This window comes from Oncorhynchus mykiss, chromosome 11 (assembly GCF_057628025.1).
Source record: "Oncorhynchus mykiss isolate SJ-2025 chromosome 11, ASM5762802v1, whole genome shotgun sequence".
NCBI lineage: Eukaryota > Metazoa > Chordata > Actinopteri > Salmoniformes > Salmonidae > Oncorhynchus > Oncorhynchus mykiss.
The window spans coordinates 6,214,852-6,229,830 of record NC_143032.1 but is presented as its reverse complement, the minus strand read 5'-3'; the positions used below and the strand labels follow the sequence as shown (position 1 = coordinate 6,229,830).

The following is a 14,979-nucleotide window of genomic DNA, read 5'->3' as shown; positions in this document are numbered from 1 at the left end:
GCTCCTCATTAATCACATCAGACCAGCGTCGGGATGCTCCTCATTAATCACATCAGACCAGCGTCTGGATGCTCCTCATTAATCACATCAGACCAGCGTCGGGATGCTCCTCATTAATCACATCAGACCAGCGTCTGGATGCTCCTCATTAATCACATCAGACCAGCATCTGGATGCTCCTCATTCATCACATCAGACCAGCGTCTGGATGCTCCTCATTAATCACATCAGACCAGCGTCGGGATGCTCCTCATTAATCACATCAGACCAGCGTCTGAATGCTCCTCATTAATCACATCAGACCAGCGTCTGAATGCTCCTCATTAATCACATCAGACCAGCGTCTGGATGCTCCTCATTAATCACATCAGACCAGCGTCTGGATGCTCCTCATTAATCACATCAGACCAGCGTCTGGATGCTCCTCATTAATCACATCAGACCAGCGTCTGGATGCTCCTCATTAATCACATCAGACCAGCGTCGGGATGCTCCTCATTAATCACATCAGACCAGCGTCGGGATGCTCCTCATTAATCACATCAGACCAGCGTCTGGATGCTCCTCATTAATCACATCAGACCAGCGTCTGGATGCTCCTCATTAATCACATCAGACCAGCGTCTGGATGCTCCTCATTAATCACACCAGACCAGCGTCTGGATGCTCCTCATTAATCACATCAGACCAGCGTCTGGATGCTCCTCATTAATCACATCAGACCAGCGTCTGGATGCTCGTCATTAATCACATCAGACCAACAAATATTTTTAACATCGTTCACTTAAGAGTCACAGCAAAATATTTTGTATGATCTCTTATACACTATTTTAGGCCCAGCTGTTGGAACTTTGTCTTTCCTGGATAGAGCCACTATATTGTGATCACTGCATCCAATGGGTACGGATACAGCTTTAGAACAAAGCTCTACAGTATTAGTCAAAATGTCATCGATACATGTGGATTATCTTGTTCCTGTAGTGTTTGTAAACACCCTGGTAGGTTGATTAATAACCTGAACCAGGTTACAGGCACTGGTTACAATGAGAAGCTTCCTCTTGAGTGGACAACTTAACGAAAACCAGTCAATATTCAGGTCCCCAAGAAAGTAGACCTCTCTGTTTACATCACATACACTATCAAGCATTTCACACACATTATTTAGATACTGTTAGCACTTGGTGGCCTATAGCAACACCCCAAAAGAAACGATGTGCCAAGTGAACCTGCAAGCACAACACTTCCACAACACTTCCACAACACTTCCACAACACTTCCACAACACTTCCACAACACTTCCACAACACTTGACAGAAGATCTTCTCTAAGCATTACAGGGATATGGCTCTGAAAAAAAATATATAATATATATATATATATATATATTTAAACAACACAATGTAACAAACAACACAATGTAACTCCAAGTCAATCACACTTCTGTGAAATCAAACTGTCCACTTAGGAAGCAACACTGACTGACAATAAATTTCACATGCTGTTGTGCAAATGGAATAGACAACAGGTGGAAATTATAGGCAATTAGTAAGACACCCCCAATAAAGGAGTGGTTCTGCAGGTGGTGACCACAGACCACTTCTCAGTTCCTATGCTTCCTGGCTGATGTTTTGGTCACTTTTGAATGCTGGCAGTGCTTTCACTCTAGTGGTAGCATGAGACGGAGTCTACAACCCACACAAGTGGCTCAGGTAGTGCAGCTCATCCAGGATGGCACATCAATGCGAGCTGTGGCAAGAAGGTTTGCTGTGTCTGTCAGCGTAGTGTCCAGAGCATGGAGGCGCTACCAGGAGACAGGCCAGTACATCAGGAGACGTCGAGGAGGCCGTAGGAGGGCAACAACCCAGCAGCAGGACCGCTACCTCCGCCTTTGTGCAAGGAGGAGCAGGAGGAGCACTGCCAGAGCCCTGCAAAATGACCCCCAGCAGGCCACAAATGTGCATGTGTCTGCTCAAACGGTCAGAAACAGACTCCACGAGGGTGGTATGAGGGCCCGACGTCCACAGGTGGTGGTTGTGCTTTCAGCCCAACACCGTGCAGGACGTTTCACATTTGCCAGAGAACACCAAGATTGGAAAATTCGCCACTGGCGCCCTGTGGTCTTCACAGATGAAAGCAGGTTCACACTGAGCACATGTGACAGACATGACAGAGTCTGGAGACGCCGTGGAGAACGTTCTGCTGCCTGCAACATCCTCCAGCATGACCGGTTTGGCGGTGGGTCAGTCATGGTGTGGGGTGGCATTTCTTTGGGGGGCCGCACAGCCCTCCATGTGCTCGCCAGAGGTAGCCTGACTGCCATTAGGTACCGAGATGAGATCCTCAGACCCCTTGTGAGACCATATGCTGGTGCGGTTGGCCCTGGGTTCCTCCTAATGCAAGACAATGCTAGACCTCATGTGGCTGGAGTGTGTCAGCAGTTCCTGTAAGAGGAAGGCATTGATGCTATGGACTTGCCCGCCCGTTCCCCAGACCTGAATCCAATTGAGCACATCTGGGACATCATGTCTCGCTCCATCCACCAACGCCACGTTGCACCACAGACTGTCCAGGAGTTGGCGGATGCTTTAGTCCAGGTTTGGGAGGAGATCCTTCGCCACCTCATCAGGAGCATGCCCAGGCGTTGTAGGGAGGTCATACAGGCACGTGGAGGCCACACACACTACTGAGCCTCATTTTGACTTGTTTTAAGGACATTACATCAAAGTTGGATCAGCCTGTAGTGTGGTTTTCCACTTTAATTTTGAGTGTGACTCCAAATCCAGACCTCCATAGGTTGATACATTTGATTTCCATTGATAATTTTTGTGTGATTTTGTTGTCAGCACATTCAACTATGTAAAGAAAAAAGTATTTAATAAGAATATTTCATTCATTCAGATCGAGGATGTGTTATTTTAGTGTTCCCTTTATTTTTTTGAGCAGTGTGTGTCTATATATATATATATATATATATATATATATATATATTATATCATATATACACATATATACATACTGCAACACCTCCCCCATAAGCATTTCTATCTCTTCTATATATGTTATATCCTTGTATTGCTACTGATGTATCATCAAGTGAATTATCTAAGTGAGTCTCAGAAATGGATAATATATTCATGTTATCTGATGTTAGCAAGTTATTGATTTCATGAACCTTGTTTCTAAGGCTGCATATATTAATATGGGTTATTTTCAGCCCTTTCCTGGGTAGCTGATCACAGATAGACATCATATGGACAAGAGCAGACAAAGCCAGATAAAAAAATATATACATTCAGCAGTCCATTAATCACGTGTGTGTGTGTGTGTGTGTGTGTGTGTGTGTGTGTGTGTGTGTGTGTGTGTGTGTGCGCTGCGGGGGTTGAAGCTACGAACCCATACGCTTGGCTCTCTCATCCCTTCCAGGCTTCTGGGAGGGAGGATGGACAATGAGCCTGTCATTGTGGATGTTGTATTGATCCCTCAGTCTGTGTGGAGTGGTAGAAAGCCCCAGGAGTAGTAGAAAGCCCCAGGAGTGGTAGAAAGCCCCAGGAGTGGTAGAAAGCCGCAGGAGTGGTAGAAAGCCCCGGGAGGGGTAGAAAGCCCCGGGAGGGGTAGAAAGCCCCGGGAGGGGTAGAAAGCCCCGGGAGTGGTAGAAAGTCCCGGGAGTGGTAGAAAGTCCCGGGAGTGGTAGAAAGTCCCGGGAGTGGTAGAAAGCCCCGGGAGTGGTAGAAAGCCCCAGGAGGGGTAGAAAGCCCCGGGAGTAGTTGAAGGAGCTGCCCCCTTTTAACTGTCTCCTTCTGTCCTTAAATCATGTGTCTATTCTCCCCTGCATTGCATCAACCAATGCCTGCGTGCCACGTCATCGACTGCAGTCGGGGTTAAGATGGATGTCTGATATGGTTTGCTGATATGTTAATTACCTATCCAGGCGTTGTACGATCTGGTATACGTCTGCAATGTAGTCGGGAAGGGACTCCACCTATGACTTGGGGTGTGTCTGTCCATCAGGAAGGGAACACCCCCCTGAAATGGACAAAAATGAATGGGAAGTCATTGGCACGTCCATCAGGAAGGAACTCCACCAATGACTTGGGGTGTGTCTGTCCATCAGGAATGTGTGTGGTGATTCCCCTCCCCTTCCCTTCCCTCTCCTCCTCTGGGTCTCTGTGATTGGTCTTAATGCTGGTGGGTCAGTTGCTTTGAGGAGCCAGTTGAATGCTCTGCAAATCTTAAGTCTACTCTGTTATTGGGTGTCACTGATTAATTTTCTGGGTTCTGTCTCTCTTTCGGTCTCTTTCTGGTCTCTCTCTCTTACTGTCAATCTCTCTTTCTGTCTCTCTCTCTCTCTCTTTCTCTGTCTCTCTCTTTCTTTCTTTCCCTTTTTTTCTTTTTTTCTCTCTGTCCCCCTCCCAATCTCTCTCCCTCCCCTCCTATCTGTTTCGCTCTCTCTCTTTTTCTGGGTGTTTCTACTCTAGCGGTGGCCCCCGGGCCTGGTCTTGGCCCCATCCCCATGTCCCAGTTCGGCACCATCTCGCGGCAGATCTCACGACACAACTCTACCACCTCTTCGGTCTCCATGGTTTCGGCCACGGGCACCTACCGCCGGGCGCCGTCCGTCACCTCCCAGTTCTCCCAGCAGCAGCAGCAGATACAGTACATTAACGGGGGAACCTCAACCTACCCCCAGAACTCAAGTAAGACACATGTCCCCCCCACCAACACCCCTCTATTAGACTGGAGATAGATCCCCCCCACCAACACTCCTCTATTAGACTGGAGATAGATCCCCCCCACCAACACTCCTCTATTAGACTGGAGATAGATCCCCCCCCCCCCCTATTAGACTGGAGATAGATAGATAGATTCCCCCCCCCTATTAGACTGGAGATAGATAGATAGATAGATACAGTGGGGCCAAAAATTATTTAGTCAGCCACCAATTGTGCAAGTTCTCCCACTTAAAAAGATGAGAGAGGCCTGTAATTTTCATCATAGGTACACTTCAACTATGACAGACAAAATGAGGAAAAAAAATCCAGAAAATCACATTGTAGGATTTAATGAATTTATTTGCAAATTATGGTGGAAAATAAGTATTTGGTCAATAACAAAAGTTTATCTCAATACTTTGTTATATACCCTTTGTTGGCAATGACAGAGGTCAAACGTTTTCTGTAAGTCTTCACAAGGTTTTCACACACTGTTGCTGGTAATTTGGCCCATTCCTCCATGCAGATCTCCTCTAGAGAAGTGATGTTTTGGGGCTGTTGCTGGGCAACACGGACTTTCAACTCCCTCCAAAGATTTTCTATGTGGCTGGCTAAATACTTTTTTGCCCCACTGTAGATTCCCCCGCCCTATTAGACTGGAGATAGATAGACTACCCCCCTATTAGACTGGAGATAGATAGATTCCCCCCCCCCCTATTAGACTGGAGATAGATTCCCCCCCACCAACACCCCTCTATTAGACTGGAGATAGATAGATCCCCCCCCTATTAGACTGGAGATAGATCCCCCCCCACCAACACCCCTCTATTAGACTGGAGATAGATAGATCCCCCCCCCCTATTAGACTGGAGATAGATCCCCCCCCCCCCCTATTAGACTGGAGATAGATAGATAGATTTCCCCCCTATTAGACTGGAGATATATAGATAGATTCCCCCCTATTAGACTGGAGATAGATAGATTTCCCCCCTATTAGACTGGAGATAGATAGATCCCCCCCCCCCCCCCCCTATTAGACTGGATATAGATAGATTTCCCCCCTATTAGACTGGAGATAGATCCCCCCCCCTATTAGACTGGAGATAGATAGATTCTTCCCCCCCCCCCTATTAGACTGGAGATCGATAGATAGATTCCCCCCCCCCCCCCCTATTAGACTGGATATAGATAGATTTCCCCCCTATTAGACTGGAGATAGATAGATAGATCCCCCCCCCCCCCCCCTATTAGACTGGAGATAGATAGATTCTCTCCCCCCCCCCTATTAGACTGGAGATATATAGATAGACCCCCCCCCCCCCTATTAGACTGGATATAGATAGATTCCCCCCCCCCCCTATTAGACTGGAGATAGATAGATCCCCCCCCTCCCCCTATTAGACTGGATATAGATAGATTCCCCCCCCCCCCTATTAGACTGGAGATAGATAGATCCCCCCCCCCCCTATTAGACTGGCGATAGATAGATTCTCTCCCCCCTCCCTATTAGACTGGAGATCGATAGATAGATCCCCCCCCCCCTATTAGACTGGATATAGATAGATAGATCCCCCCCCCCCCCCCTATTAGACTGGATATAGATAGATTTCCCCCCTATTAGACTGGAGATAGATAGATAGACCCCCCCCCCCCCCCTATTAGACTCGATATAGATAGATTTCCCCCCTATTAGACTGGAGATAGATAGATAGACCCCCTATTAGACTGGAGATAGATAGATTCTCTCTCCCCCCCCCCCCTATTAGACTGGAGATCGATAGATAGATTCTCTCTCCCCCCCCCCCCCCCCCCTATTAGACTGGAGATCGATAGATAGATCTCTCCCCCCCCCCCCCCCCATTAGACTGGAGATAGATAGATTTCCCCCCCTATTAGACTGGAGATATATAGATAGATTCCCCCCCTATTAGACTGGAGATAGATAAGTCCCCCCCCCCCAACACCCCTCTATTAGACTGGGGATGGATAGATAGATAGATAGATAGATAGATAGATAGATAGATAGATAGATAGATAGATAGATAGATAGATAGATAGATAGATAGATAGATAGATAGATAGATAGATAGATAGATGGATGGGTGGATCAATACTATAGATAGATAGATTCCCTCTCATGGGAACGGCACTTCCTCTTGTCTTTACTAGCACAGGGGAGCTACCCTATGCACTACTTTCCCTATGGACCCAGGTCAAAAGTAATGTACTACATAGGGAATAGGGTGCCATTTGTGAAGCAGCCAGTCTACCACTCTCATTGGATGGCCCAGAAGCTAATTACTTCACTGTCACTCAAATCAAATTGTATTTGTCACATGCGACGAATACAACAGGTGAAGAAGACCTTACTTACAAGCGCTTAACCAACAATGCTTTAAGAAGTTTTAACATTTATTTATCTTAAGTAAAAAAAATAAAAAATAATAATAATAATAATAATGAAACGGCAGCAGTCACCATGGCAACGGACCGATTTCAGTGTCGTCCAGGTTCTACTCTGTGATTGGCTCTGCAGGTTAGAGTTTGTAGTCAGAGGCCGGTGACAGCGCCACAGTCGTTTCATCCTCGAGGTCAGGGGTGGTTTCTCCAAAGCACTAGTTACTGATTTCTCTCCTGTCAAAGTGCTCTGGTGAACGTCTTGTACATTTTGGCGTAGAATATATTCCAGTCCTCGGATTCTCCAGCTGGTACATTCAATATGCCTCTGTTTTAAGTACGATCTGAGGGTGTGTTTCACAACCTCTTTTAAAGTGGTTGATTTCCACCTCTCTCTTCTCTCCCTGTTCCCTCAAATGTACTAGCCAGCCCCCCCAAGAAGGTGACCCCAGCTCAAGGTGTCCACTTGTAGTCCTCTGTCCTGTACCTTTCCACTAAAACTCCTGTTTGGAACACAGACGCAGGCAGGCCCGGTGATGTGCAGGCGGACTGAACTCAATAACCTCACCAAGTCAAAATGGGGAAAAATAAAGAAATAAATTCAAAAGAAGATAGAGAATAAAATGTGACGAAGTCAAGCTGTCGGCAGCCGCGTGTTCCGGTTGGAATTGAGATTCGCCTCGGCTCTCCACTCTCCCATTCGCTTACACTGTGAAAGACCGGGCTGGCGCTAAAATCTCACTGTCACAATGTTAACAGGCATCACCGTGTGCAGAGGGTTGTCATTGAATGTTAAGGTCCATCAAGCACTAAGAGGACACTGTCTTGTGTCCCAAATCGCACACTATTCCCCATAGGGTTCTGCGCTAAAGCAGTGCCCTATAAAAGGAATAGGGTACCATTTGAGATGCACGACCAGAATGGAGGAGGAGGAGGAGGACGCTTCTCTCATGAGCCAGAACCCTCGTCCCCCTACATCATTTATAAACGTGGCCACTCTTCCCTTCTTGTCGTTGCGTCTAGTCCCAGTTCTACACCGCACACTGTAGACGCGAGAGATGTCCAGGCCTGGAACTTTCAGATGATTATTTTTCTTCTCTCCTTTTTGTAGTGATGTCATGAACCCTGTGGCTGTTCCATAACACGACTTTCTGCAGCTGCTAATGAGCCACTTATCCAAGCATATATACGACTTTCTGCAGCTGCTAATGAGCCACTTATCCAAGCATATATACGACTTTCTGCAGCTGCTAATGAACCACTTATCCAAGCATATATAAGAGTTTCTGCAGCTGCTAATGAGCCACTTATCCAAGCATATATAAGAGTTTCTGCAGCTGCTAATGAGCCACTTATCCAAGCATATATACGAGTTTCTGCAGCTGCTAATGAACCACTTATCCAAGCATATATACGACTTTCTGCAGCTGCTAATGAGCCACTTATCCAAGCATATATAAGAGTTTCTGCAGCTGCTAATGAACCACTTATCCAAGCATATATAAGAGTTTCTGCAGCTGCTAATGAGCCACTTATCCAAGCATATATAAGAGTTTCTGCAGCTGCTAATGAACCACTTATCCAAGCATATATAAGAGTTTCTGCAGCTGCTAATGAGCCACTTATCCAAGCATATATAAGAGTTTCTGCAGCTGCTAATGAACCACTTATCCAAACATATATAAGAGTTTCTGCAGCTGCTAATGAGCCACTTATCCAAGCATATATAAGAGTTTCTGCAGCTGCTAATGAGCCACTTATCCAAGCATATATAAGAGTTTCTGCAGCTGCTAATGAGCCACTTATCCAAGCATATATAAGAGTTTCTGCAGCTGCTAATGAGCCACTTATCCAAACATATATAAGAGTTTCTGCAGCTGCTAATGAGCCACTTATCCAAGCATATATAAGAGTTTCTGCAGCTGCTAATGAACCACTTATCCAAGCATATATAAGAGTTTCTGCAGCTGCTAATGAGCCACTTATCCAAACATATATAAGAGTTTCTGCAGCTGCTAATGAGCCACTTATCCAAGCATATATACGACTTTCTGCAGCTGCTAATGAACCACTTATCCAAGCATATATAAGAGTTTCTGCAGCTGCTAATGAACCACTTATCCAAGCATATATAAGAGTTTCTGCAGCTGCTAATGAGCCACTTATCCAAGCATATATAAGAGTTTCTGCAGCTGCTAATGAACCACTTATCCAAGCATATATAAGAGTTTCTGCAGCTGCTAATGAACCACTTATCCAAGCATATATAACGGCATGGCGCGCTTCCTTCAGTAAAATATCCTGATTTAGACATGGGGTTGACCTCGAGCCTGTAGATTAACAGCCATTTTAAAGCAGTAGCCTTTCAAGGGGTGGAATTTGAAAATATTAAATATTGGCCCCTATCTTATCTATTCATGTAAAAAATAAAAAATAAATGTTTTATTTAATTTCAGACAGAAACATCAAGCCGTCTATGATTAGACAAAATATGCATTTAGACATCAGTGCGGACAATTGCAACATGCTACTGTAGCTAGAGGGACCCCTGCTGTGATGAGTTACTTGTCCCTGACCCTTGACCCTGACCATCTCTAAGGTCAGCTGTTTATTTTAAAATGGTGGCACCATAGAAATAGAGTCAATGATGACATACTGGGTGGACCGGCAGCCATTGTGAGTGTACCCATGAGTTGTCCAGTCAAATGGCCAGGATTAGAGGTTTGAAGGCCTCATTGATTATATTTCTATGGGTGGCACTCTTCACGCCACGGTTTGTGAACGTAACTCGGTTCATTGAAAGCCAGGGGCAGTAGGGTTGCAGACAGCTGTACAGCGACGCTACAATCATCTCATTCAGATTAGGATTAGGAGCAGGAACTGGCAACGTGACAATAATCAAACCTAATCTCTGTATAATCCCTCAGTCTGTACAACAATCAAACCTAATCTCTGTATAATCCCTCAGTCTGTACAACAATCAAACCTAATCTCTGTATAATCCCTCAGTCTGTACAACAATCAAACCTAATCTCTGTATAATCCCTCAGTCTGTACAACAATCAAACCTAATCTCTGTATAATCCCTCAGTCTGTACAACAATCAAACCTAATCTCTGTATAATCCCTCAGTCTGTACAACAATCAAACCTAATCTCTGTATAATCCCTCAGTCTGTACTACAATCAAATACCTTGGGAAACCTGGACTCAGTCTCTGGCCTCCCTGAACTAAAAACCACAAGCATAGATTTGTACACATTACATATTAAACTAATTTCCTTGTAGAAGTGCACAAAACTCATGACTAACCTTGCAATGTGTGTGTCTCTTAATTCTTACAATGATAGTATTGCATTGACTTGGGTAGAGGCACTCTGTTTCCTGTTGACTTGGGTCGGAGTACTCTGTTTCCTGTTGACTTGTGTAGGGATACTCTGTTTCCTGTTGACTTGGGTTGGGTTACTCTGTTTCCTGTTGACTTGGGTCAGGGTACTCTGTTTCCTATTGACTTGGGTAGGGGCATTCTGTTTCCTGTTGACTTGGGTTGGGGTACTCTGTTTCCTGTTGACTTGGGTTGGGGCACTCTGTTTCCTGTTGACTTGTGTCGGGGTACTCTGTTTCCTGTTGACTTGGGTAGGGGCACTCTGTTTCCTGTTGACTTGGGTCGGGATAATATTTTCCTCTATTGGTGACTGATATCTGTTTCTCTCGTCCTTCTCTCTGTCCTCTCTGTCTACTTTATATCCTTGATTTCTCTCTTTCGTTCGGTATGTGTGGGGGGGCTTCCCGTGGCTATAGCTGCCCCTCCTCCCCCCATGCCCCAGCTGACTCCACAGATACCTCTGACAGGCTTTGTGGCCAGGGTGCAGGAGAACAGTAAGTCCACAGGCCCAGCACACTCTCTCTGTTCCCCAGATCACTCTCTCTGTTCCCCAGATCACTCTCCCTGTTCCCCAGATCGATCACTCACCCTTTTCCCATAATGAGTAGAACAACCCCCATCTGTCAATCACACACAGCATGCTTTGTGCCTGTTCACTCAACTGTCCTGCCTGTCTGTCTGTCCTGCCCATCTGTCTGTCCTGTGCAGTAGACAGCTCTTAATAAATAGTATTCTCAGACAGATGCTTATTGCCATTGACACCCATTGCTTTCTCCGCTATGCAGATACTGAGGACAAATACTGTAAAAAGTGGCTCCATTCCAAGATTATTCAGGAGAATGTATACAATACCCCATAATGACATCACAATACCCCATAATGACATCACAATACCCCATAATGACATCACAATACCCCATGACATTACAATACCCCATAATGACATCACAATACCCCATAATGACATTACAATACCCCATAATGACATCACAATACCCCATAATGACATCACAATACCCCATAATGACATTACAATACCCCATAATGACATTACAATACCCCATAATGACATTACAATACCCCATAAGGACATCACAATACCCCATAATGACATCACAATACCCCATAATGACATCACAATACCCCATAATGACAAAGCAAAAAAAAAATGTTTTTACATTTTTTGCTCATTTATGAAATAAACAAAACCTGAAATATCACATTTACATAAGTATTCAGACCCTTTACTCAGTATTTTGTTGAAGTACATTTTGCAGTGATTACAGCCTCGAGTCTTCTTGGGTATGACGCTACAAGCGTGGCACACCTGTATATGGCACAGCCAGAAGAGGACTGACCACCCCTCATAGCCTGGTTCCTCTCTAGGTTTCTAATCTCCACCCAGCACAGCCAGAAGAGGACTGACCACCCCTCATAGCCTGGTTCCTCTCTAGGTTTCTAATCTCCACCCAGCACAGCCAGAAGAGGACTGGCCATCCCTCATAGCCTGGTTCCTCTCTAGATTTATAATCTCCACCCAGCACAGCTAGAAGAGGACTGACCACCCCTCATAGCCTGGTTCCTCTCTAGGTTTCTAATCTCCACCCAGCACAGCCAGAAGAGGACTGGCCACCCCTCATAGCCTGGTTCCTCTCTAGATTTATAATCTCCACCCAGCACAGCCAGAAGAGGACTGACCACCCCTCATAGCCTGGTTCCTCTCTAGGTTTCTAATCTCCACCCAGCACCGCCAGAAGAGGACTGGCCACCCCTCATAGCCTGGTTCCTCTCTAGGTTTCTTCCTAGGTTTTGGCCTTTCTAAGGAGTTTTTCCTAGCCACCGTGCTTCTACACCTGCATTGCTTGCTGTTTGGGGTTTTAGGCTGGGTTTCTGTACAGCACTTTGAGATATCAGCTGATGTACGAAGAGCTATATAAATAAATTTGATTTGATTTATATGGGGAGTTTCTCCCATTCTTCTCTGCAGATCCTCTCAAGCTTTCTCAGGTTTGTTAAAGCACCTTTGGCAGCGATTACAGCATCGAGTCACTCTGGAGCAGGTTTTCATCAAGGATCTCTCTGTACTTTGCTTCGTTCAGTCCCTGCCACTGAAAAACATCCCCACAGCATGATACTGCCACCACCATGATTCACCGTAGGGATGGTGCCAGGTTTCCTCCAGACGTGACACTTGGCATTCAGGCCAAAGAGTTCAATCTTGGTTTCATCAGACCAGATAATCTTGTTTGTCATGTTCTGAGAGTCCTTTAGGTGCCTTTTGGTAGACTCCAAGCAGCCTGTCATGTGCCTTTTACTAAGGAGTGGCTTCCGTCTGGCCACTCTACCATAAAGGCCTGATTGTTGGAGTGCTGCAGAGATGGTTGTCCAACTGGAAGGTTCTCCCATCTCCACAGAGGAGCTCTAAAGCTCTGTAAGAGTGACCATTGGGTTCTTGGTCACCTCCCTGACCAAGGCCCTTCTCCCCCGATTGCTCAGTTTGGCCATGCGGCCAGCTCTAGGAAGAGTCTTGGTGGTTCTAAACTTCTTCCACTGTGTTCTTGGGGACCTTCAATGCTGCAGACATTTTTTTTGGTACCCTTCCCCAGATCTTTGCCTCGACACAATCCTGTCTCGGAGCTCTACGGACAATTCCTTTGACCTCATGGCTTGGTTTTTGCTCTGACATGCACCGTCAACTGTGGGACCTTTATATAGACAGACAGGTGTGGGCCTTTCCAAATCATATCCAATCAATTTAATTTATCACAGTTGGACTCCAATCAAGTTGTAGAAACATCTCTAGGATGATCAACTGAAACAGGATGTACCTGAGCTCAATTTCAAGTCTCATAGCAAAGGGTCTTAATACTTATGTAAATGAGGTATTTCTGTTTTTATTTTGCAAACATTACTCAAACCAGTTTTCACTTTGTCATTATGGGGTTATTGTGTTTACATTGCAAAAAAACAAACATGTAATCAATTTTAGAATAAGGTTGTAATGTAACAAAATGTGGAAAAAGTTGAGGGGTCTGAATACTTTCCGAAGGCACTGTATGTTAAGTATAATTTCACCCACAAAAAAATCACAGAATGAGCGGCACATATGGAAGGACTAAACATATTGAAGGACTAAACAGGACTAAACATATTGAAGGACTAAACATATTGAAGGACTAAACAGGACTAAACATATTGAAGGACTAAACATATTGAAGGACTAAACATATTGAAGGACTAAACATATGGAAGGACTAAACAGGACTAAACATATTGAAGGACTAAACATATTGAAGGACTAAACAGGACTAAACATATTGAAGGACTAAACAGGACTAAACATATTGAAGGACTAAACATATGGAAGGACTAAACAGGACTAAACATATTGAAGGACTAAACATATGGAAGGACTAAACAGGACTAAACATATTGAAGGACTAAACATATTGAAGGACTAAACATATGGAAGGACTAAACAGGACTAAACATATTGAAGGACTAAACAGGACTAAACATATTGAAGGACTAAACATATTGAAGGACTAAACATATGGAAGGACTAAACATATTGAAGGACTAAACATATGGAAGGACTAAACATATTGAAGGACTAAACAGGACTAAACATATTGAAGGACTAAACATATTGAAGGACTAAACAGGACTAAACATATTGAAGGACTAAACATATTGAAGGACTAAACATATTGAAGGACTAAACATATGGAAGGACTAAACAGAACTAAATATATTGAAGGACTAAACATATTGAAGGACTAAACATATTGAAGGACTGAACATATTGAAGGACTAAACAGATGGAAGGACTAAACAGGACTAAATATATTGAAGGACTAAACATATTGAAGGACTAAACAGGACTAAACAGGGCTAAACATATGGAAGGACTAAACAGGGCTAAACATATGGAAGGACTAAACATATTGAAGGACTAAACATATGGAAGGACTAAACATGACTAAACATATGGAAGGACTAAACATGACTAAACATATTGAAGGACTAAACAGGACTAAACATATTGAAGGACTAAACAGGACTAAACATATGGAAGGACTAAACAGGACTAAACATATTGAAGGACTAAACATATGGAAGGACTAAACATGACTAAACATATGGAAGGACTAAACATGACTAAACATATTGAAGGACTAAACAGGACTAAACATATGGAAGGACTAAACAGGACTAAACATATGGAAGGACTAAACAGGACTAAACATATGGAAGGACTAAACATATGGAAGGACTAAACATATTGAAGGACTAAACAGGACTAAACATATTGATGGACTAAACAGGACTAAACATATGGAAGGACTAAACATCTGGAAGGCCTAAACATATTGAAGGACTAAACAGGACTAAACATATTGAAGGACTAAACATATTGAAGGACTAAACAGGACTAAACATATTGAAGGACTAAACAGGACTAAACATATGGAAGGACTAAACATAT

General features: G+C 44.3%; 1 protein-coding gene across 19 annotated transcripts in view; it reads left to right on the top strand.

Annotated features, from left to right (window-relative positions):
- The window catches only part of LOC110536535 (abl interactor 1), a 101,540-nt gene that overhangs the window by 84,429 nt on the left and 2,132 nt on the right, over positions 1-14,979 (top strand). For 7 of the 19 annotated variants that reach the window (XM_090189246.1, XM_090189248.1, XM_036934727.2 and 4 more), the window contains one exon: positions 4,476-4,694. The exons of 7 other annotated variants lie outside the window; for them this stretch is intronic. In XM_090189246.1, the coding sequence (XP_090045372.1) occupies positions 4,476-4,694 (219 nt within the window). Of the gene's footprint in view, positions 1-4,475; positions 4,695-10,906; positions 10,985-14,979 lie in introns of all 19 variants that reach the window. 5 more of the 19 variants (XM_090189247.1, XM_090189243.1, XM_036934718.2 and 2 more) reach the window with 1 other exon arrangement.